Below are 7,699 nucleotides of genomic sequence, written 5' to 3'. Positions count from 1 at the left end.
GCTATTCTAGTCCAATACGATTTCATAGAGGAATATTATTGCAGGACGACTACTTCTATGATCCACATGGTAACCAATGGTAGATGAATGAAGTCTGAAAATCAAAATCAAATGATGCGTTTGTTTTGAGTATTTTGGAAAATATTTTTGAAAAAGTAAAAGTTTGATAAAAATAACGAGATATAATTTAAAATTTAATAAAAACACCTCTTAAATTTATTAATTTACTAAACACTTCTGTAATAAAAATATTAAAAATTACAAAAATACCCTTATCTATCTATTAAATATCAACAACCGACCACCGTTATCAGAGAGTGGCCGAAATCGCCGTATTGACGTAAGACTGGTTGGATATGACCAGTCGTGTATCGAGATAACCTTTTTTAGTAAGATAATAGTTAGATCTGATCGTGTTTGATCGTCAACGACCAAAAGTATAACCGTCATTCACGACTAACTACGGTCTAACATTTTCTGTAAAGAGGGATAAGAGTGACCAAATTGGAATCGATGACTTGAGATTCTTTGTTACGACACTTAAAAGTAGTACAGGTCCGTACTAAATTTAACTAAACACTTTTTGGGAAGTGTTTAGTTAAATTAACAAACTTAAGGGATTAAAAATAATTAATAAAATATAACAATATTTTTAGAATAAGGAAACAAGTGTGTATTTTGGAAATGATAAGAATTAGGAGTCTTCAAAAGAATTGATTAGAATCGAAACCGACATGCACCTAAGGTTTGGTTTCGGTTTTTACCCGGAACTGGCCGTCAACAGATAGATTCCGATTCCAAATTTTTGAAACTGTTACTGTACGATTCCAATACTGATTCCTATAGTTAAGAACTAGAACCGTGAACCGAGACTAATATAAAATAAAATTAAAGAGTAAGAAGGTTAATAAAAACTTTTGCAGAAAAAATATCGTGAATACATTTTTATTTTTATTTCATAACTTTTAAAGTAAGTTGGTTTAACTTTTGAGAATCTACCTTTACAAAGTAACGGAGTTTGTAATTTCGAATTTATAATTTATAATTTTATTTTTGTTAACAAGTGCCAGGTGGGGGGTATTTGTAAGTTTTTAAGGGTTTTTTTGCTATTTTAAAAACTTTTGGGGGATCATATATCTTATAACCGAAACCGTTGTTACAGGTTCCAGTTCTAAGTTTCTAAGTACCTAGGAACTTGAACTGTTGGTTCCAGTTCCAAATTGCAAGGAATTGTCAGTTTCGGTTCCGGTTCCTTCAAAAAATACAGGATACCCGGAACCGAACACCCCTAATATTAAGAATAGAATAGGGGAAAATATTAAAACAATCAGACCCTAAATTTTTTTTTTTTTTGGTACTTTTCAACCCGAAAGAAAATTGTTGTCCGAATATACAAACAACTAAAATTTATCAACTAGATCTTTTTCTTCTCTGATTCAACTGACTAACTATTCCTTTCTCTCGACCAAACGACTGTAAAGATATTCAGAGTACAAACCAGGAGAGAATACTCACCACAACCATCACTATGTTGATGTTATTAAACATAACTAGTCACTCAGATTGTCAACTCTATCACGCCTAAAAGATAGACATATCCGGAGGCGGTCCATAGACGGTCATCCATGAAAATGGGATGATCCATTTCTCACCATTATCACCTGAAAAATAACCATTAGTGCAATGTAAGTATGATTCGTAAATCAGCAGGTTTATAGCAGAGGTATCCTCGTGTTTAAGAAAGTCTTAACTTTTGTATGCAATAAATACATTATGATGATCAATAGCATTATATTAGGAGAAAATAAAAAGATGTCAATTGAAACTTCAACTTAATCATATTCAATCACAAATACGGTATCATGATAACAATATGAATATATGAATTACATAAAACATATATGACAAAGAATTGCACGTTTGTGTTGCAAAATAATTATATTTAACCTTGATATCCAGAAATTTATTCAGAAATGGTTGTAATGAAAGGAAAAACAGGAGTTTTTTGCGAGGTATTAGGCCAGAGAACTCAGTTTTTATTCACACAATGCCATTCAGGACGTTTCGTGCCAAGCGAATCATATGAAACATGGTTGACTTTAGCCATGTAGAATTAAGAGGACAGGTGATTACCAATTATCAATGATAGGCTTATATACTAGAGTCATTTGTGAGCATAAAGAAGCATCGCATGAAGAAATGATACTGCAAGTTCTTAAATTGATGCATGTATGAAGATTACAACAAAACTGGCAGATTCAATTCAATAAATGAGTGAGCAACAAGTGGTAGGCCAATAATTTGCATTCCAACTACCTCAGAAGTTTATTATTCGTTCAGGGAGGGAGAAGAATTGGTGAGGCATGGAGATTGAATATAGGCTAGTATCCAACTCAAAACTAAGACTCACCATGAAAATTGTCAGGATTCAACCTCAAGAGTTTGCTTGCTGCCTCAGCCAGATGGAAAGCTTCAGACATATTGTCCCCTTCTGAACAGTAACACAACAAGCATGTAACCTTCAAACCTCGGGCCTGATTCAGTAAACCAAGAAACTCTTGTTAGTCAAATTTGCTTTTAGAGTAAAAAAACAACTTTTCTATTCCAGTCCTGAATTTTTGCAAAGCACATGTGACTGACTCTTTGTTAATGTTCAAACTAATGTTTGACTGATTTTGTAATTTTTTTTTGTCTTTTTGAAATAGTGCCTGAGGCTTATCCAGTATACTACCTGCGCACAAGTTTACTCTTTTGCATTTGTTTAAATTTTATTTTCACTCATTCCTAAGGAGAAAAAAATGGTGTTGCAATTGAATGATGCACTAACATCAGCAACATATGATTTTCAAGCAGAGAAGTGTCATAAATATAATATTAGTAGTGGTATACGATAAGGAGAAATTAAACTTGTTCACATGCCAGGAGCAACCCTAAAGACTAAGAGAAAGAAATAAAAAGAATTACAAAAATGATGAAATGAAAAAGAAATAAAGAATATAAATTAAAAGCAGCACTTGATAGGAATCACTGGTCATTATAATTTGAAATTTGTACCTTGAAACATGAAAATAGCGCAGCAAATGGCAAACTTGGATAGTAGTCTTCTTCTTCTAGTTCATCTTCAAGTGGCAAACTAACGTCCTCGACAGAGTTTCCTTCAGCTAAATTGCTAACATATTCCCAACACCTCTGGTGTGGGTTGTATTCCTGCAGTCTTTTCCATCCAAGTTGTTCACAGTCGTCATCGGTCCCATCATCATTTTTGCTAGATAAGTAATATATCTGCAAACCACTAATATGACAACAAAATGCTTTTGATAAGAAACAATTGCAAAATGATTAATCATTGTAATTAAAATGCAAAGCAACTACAAGCACAGTATCATCTGGTTGCTGAAGAGCTCCCGCACAAGAGAATCTTTTATATAGAACACCACCAATTTATTAGTCTTGCCATAACTGTTGTGGAAAAGTTGTTTTGTTTTCAAGCAGGTTTCAATCATGATTAAATTCATTTCTCAGAGATTTCTTTCAATGCATATTTGGTTGGAAAACTTTGTTTAAAATGCTCTATTCGGAATCACAATACTTAGCTTTAACATACACAAAATCCAAATTCATTGATTATCAAATGTACACAAGATCACTTGCTCTTGGAGTTGGGACGAGAGACCAGACAAAAATTGTTTTCATTTGCCATCTACTGACAAATCAGGTAAAAGAACCCAATAAGTAGAAATTTCAGTTTCAAAGATTAATAATTGGTGGACCTGGTGCCTTGAAATGCTTAGTTTCCTAGAAACCAAAGGCTTATTAATAAAAGACCTGAAAAAAATTACTTTTACAAAATATATATATACCTTGACATATCAATTCTCTGCAACCTCCCAAAGTCTAAGCCAGAAAGTACAACGACATGTTTCTTTCCACTAGCAGCAGCAAAGTCTGCCAAGTTCTTAGCATATTCAACCATCATCCCCTGTATAAAAATCATCAGGAAAATAAGCCTGTATACTTCAGGATAAAAAGTAAAGTCTTATTTTGTAACACAAAGTGAAGCAAGAGGTTAATCTAGATGCTACAGCTAAATTTCTAGTGAAAACCACACATTTTACTCAAGCCCTCATCCAGGATAGCCACTGAGAGAATAAGCAAAGTTGCTCCTCATTTTTTCATTTTCATTTTTAGGGAAAAGAAAAAGATTATGAGAATATACTACATTGTCATCCATAATCTTCACCATCTAAACTCCTCTTAGTTGCGTATAAATGATCAAAGTATTTATGATTACATTAAAAAGCAGAACTTTTCTACCCCACTCAATAGAAAGCTCTATTTACTCAAAATTCTAAGCACACCATATCACAGTATCTTCAACACTACCATGCAATTTTTTTCTCCAACCACAAGTTAGCACTACACTCATCTCAATATTCATAACTCAAGATACTCAACTCCCAAATAGAATTCATTAACTAATTAGTCCTTTCAACTTCCCCTGAAATAAACCCATCGCCATTCATTACACATAAAAAATCATCAACTTGAAGCTTAATATTACAAAAAGAAAAGACCTTAATAACTGGAGATCTTTGCTGGACAAGATTCAGTCCGCTAGAAGATGACTCATAAGCTACAAAAACAAAAACAATCATAAAACACTGAACTCAACAATCACCAAAAAAAAAAAAAGGATAATAATAAACCTTGAAGAGGCAGAGCAAGGTCGCCACGTGGACTCGGCCGATAAGCGTCGTTGCCAACACAAGGAAGCACGAAGGGGTCGTCCAAGTATCCGATTGTTTCCGCTCCGGTGGACGATACGAGCAGATCAACAGCTAGCTGGCCCACATTTCCNTATTTCAGGCCAAGGTTCTGTTCAATGTTCCTTTCTCTGAAGATGAGCGTCAAAATATCAAGGTCATGATTCAAAGCAATTTGTATCGCTATATTGGTATTGTGCTTGAGGGTCGTGAGCAATTTGAAGAAGAATGTATGATTGAAAGAAGAAAAAAACTGGTTATTGATCAGCCTGGTCCTTCAGGTAATGTCTTGTAATTTTATTAATTTTCTTTTTCATTAAGCTTGTATGGATAATTATTTTCAATGATATCATCAGATCTTGTTTAGAGCATGCAGATGATACATGAAAATGCTTTCCCTAGATACTTGCAATTTTAAGATATTTATATCCTTTCTGTTAAAGTATTGAACATATATTCTCTTTCTTGAAAGTTCTGATCTTTATGATCCATCTCCTGCCTCTTGCATTAAAAGATATTTCATATAATGCTTTCCAAGTTCATGTGCTATTGTATTTCCACCTCATTCATGTGGTACCAAAAAATGCTCCAAATTTGTAAAACATGGTTAGCTCCTTCTAAACCGTGGTGTGAGCGGGATTTGATGATTAAAAGTTTCAGATTAACTTCATCAAACTAAATTTAACTATTTTTAGCGTGGAGAAATTCAGATTAGATTTTTTTTTTAATCAAATGGATTCTGAATTTATTCATTATGTCGTCAATACAGGCCAGATGGATGAAAAAACATTATATTCTATCAGTCCAAAACTGAAAGCTTTTTCAGATTGGCTTCTCAAAGTCATTGCGTCTGATAATTTGGAAGTCATATTCCCAGCGGCTACCCGTGAATATGCACCGTTTGTTGAGGAGTTGTCAAAGGATGCAGCCTTCCAAGCCACATACCTCCGGAGGAATGAATTAGACATGCTACCCAGTGTTGCTACTTATTTCCTAGAACGGGTGAGATGTCCCTCTGTGGTCCTTGTCTACTTATTTCAATACAAACAATTGATAGGTTGTGGGCATTTTTTTTTTTTTTTTTTTAAACATCATCAAGTCTCCATAGTCTCTTTGATTTGCTAGTTTGCCATCGATGTTCAATTGCTTCCTGTATAACCATATATAGGTTATAAATATTAATGCACATACTTTCTGTGTTGTGTAGTTAAATTTTGCTGCTTACCAAATATATGAGTATTTTGGTTTCTTAATATTAATTATGTGCTTTAATATCTTACTTTATTTTGAATATATACATGACAATTGTTTGATGAAGCTAAAGTGGAAGTTAATCTGAAATAGAAATCTGAACAAGGAGAGATGATTATTGTGACCTGTAATATATTATTTCTACTTTTTAATATTAAAGTTATATTCCCTCTCAGGCTGTTGAGATTTCAAGGACAACCTATGAACCCTCGGATCTCGATATCTTGTATGCTGAGGGAATTACCTCATCCAATGGGCTGTCTTGCATGGAATTTTTATTTCCAAAGCCACCACATCAGAGCTCCATTGAATCAGAATATCAGAATTATGACTCCTCACTCAGGTTACTCTCTAATCTCTGCACTCAAATTTACTTGTATGAGCAATGAATACTAAATTGATCATCTTTACTTACTATTTCTTGCTTAATAACTGCAGGCATCAACTCATTAGAGTGCGTCCAAGAAACCTTGGAGAGAACTGCAAGTGGCTAGGAATGTTTGAAGATGTTGACATTGTCCTGTTTTGTGTTTCTTTGACTGACTATGATGAGTTTTTCGAAGATAAGAATGGAGTTCTGACTAACAAGATGTTGGCCAGCAGGCAACTTTTCGAAAAGATTATAACTCATCCAACCTTCAAAGATAAAACCTTCCTTCTATTACTTAACAAGTTTGATATACTTGAGGAAAAGCTTGAACAGTCTCCTCTCACTAAATGTGAATGGTTCCGTGACTTCAATCCAGTTATCAGCCACAATTACCACAGCAGCAGCAGAAGAAATAACAATGCTCCTCGGGCTCAATATGCTTTCCACTACATTGCATTGCAGTTCAAGAGATTGTTCAATTCCCTTACTGATCATAAGTTGTTCGTTTCACTAGTTACCGGGTTGGAGCAAGAGACCGTTGACGAAGCTCTTAGATATGCAAGGGAGATTCTGAATTGGGACGAAGAGCAATGCAACTACACTAACAATGAGTCGTCATATGACTTTGAGGCAAGCTCATCGTCATGATTTTGTTTCAGTATAAACAAAATGCTTCTAAATCTTACATGCATTAGAAAGATTAGTAGCAGTAGAAGTAAAAGTGTTTGCTTTATTAACTTTCTGGAGCAAATACTTGTGTATAGTGTATACTTATATACACACACGTGGATTCGGAGTTTTGGATACATAAGGAAATACAGAACTGGGATACAAGATGAATGTATCATTCTTGGAAGTTAGATTCTTTTATACATAGAGCTGAATCAAAGCTGTCTGCAATTGCAGATTTAGCAAAGTGAAACAATTATCTCACTATTTTTTCTGTCCATTCCATTCCAAATTGCTATAATGCTATCCATTTTTATCACCGGAATAGCATTATACTTACAAAGTTGGGATCTGAATTACAGGGTTGTTGCATGGTTACAGTAAATTAATCCAAAATTTCTGCTAAAGCAAGAATATCAGCTCATGTCTGACATGCCATTCTGGAACCACTAGATTCTATCCGGACTAGGGGTGAAAATCAAGCCGAGAGCTCAAAAAGCTCGAAAAACTCAACTAAAACTTGATTAAGATCGAATAGTTCGACTAAAACTCGATTAAACGAGCTCAAATTCAAGTTTTAAGTACCGAGTTTGAGTTCGAACTCAATTCATCAAGCTCAACTAGGCTCAATCTCAAACTCAATACT

The 7,699-nt window shown here is 34.2% G+C and overlaps 2 protein-coding genes across 2 annotated transcripts; one reads left to right on the top strand and one right to left on the bottom strand.

Moving 5' to 3' along the window:
• Window positions 1-1,335: 1,335 nt before the first annotated feature.
• On the bottom strand, window positions 1,336-4,860 carry LOC116123513 (proteasome assembly chaperone 2-like; the record flags this gene model as incomplete). Its single annotated transcript, XM_031409274.1, has 6 exons — window positions 1,336-1,661; window positions 2,411-2,534; window positions 3,055-3,292; window positions 3,861-3,979; window positions 4,575-4,633; window positions 4,707-4,860. Coding segments are annotated over 6 exons (774 nt in total), but the record flags the coding sequence as incomplete, so codon positions are not given.
• A 9-nt stretch (window positions 4,861-4,869) lies between these two features.
• LOC116123515 (extra-large guanine nucleotide-binding protein 1-like) lies at window positions 4,870-7,333 on the top strand. The gene is made up of 4 exons (XM_031409276.1): window positions 4,870-5,044; window positions 5,533-5,765; window positions 6,191-6,357; window positions 6,453-7,333. The coding sequence occupies exons 1-4, from the start codon at window positions 4,924-4,926 to the stop codon at window positions 7,030-7,032; spliced, it is 1,101 nt and encodes a 366-aa protein (XP_031265136.1). The 5' UTR covers window positions 4,870-4,923; the 3' UTR covers window positions 7,033-7,333.
• Window positions 7,334-7,699: the final 366 nt, after the last annotated feature.

This window comes from Pistacia vera, unplaced genomic scaffold, assembly GCF_008641045.1.
Source record: "Pistacia vera cultivar Batoury unplaced genomic scaffold, PisVer_v2 Contig1427, whole genome shotgun sequence".
NCBI lineage: Eukaryota > Viridiplantae > Streptophyta > Magnoliopsida > Sapindales > Anacardiaceae > Pistacia > Pistacia vera.
The sequence above is the reverse complement of the archived record's forward strand: the minus strand, read 5'-3'. Positions and strand labels throughout refer to the sequence as shown.

What these genes read in the sequence shown, in the direction of transcription:
- LOC116123515 (XM_031409276.1), top strand. Translation starts at nt 4,924, where the DNA reads ATGATTCAAAGCAATTTGTATCGCTATATTGGTATTGTGCTTGAGGGT. An exon ending in TGATCAGCCTGGTCCTTCAG is followed by an intron (nt 5,045 to 5,532) that starts GTAATGTCTTGT and finishes TCGTCAATACAG; the next exon opens with GCCAGATGGATGAAAAAACA. An exon ending in AATTATGACTCCTCACTCAG is followed by an intron (nt 6,358 to 6,452) that starts GTTACTCTCTAA and finishes TAATAACTGCAG; the next exon opens with GCATCAACTCATTAGAGTGC.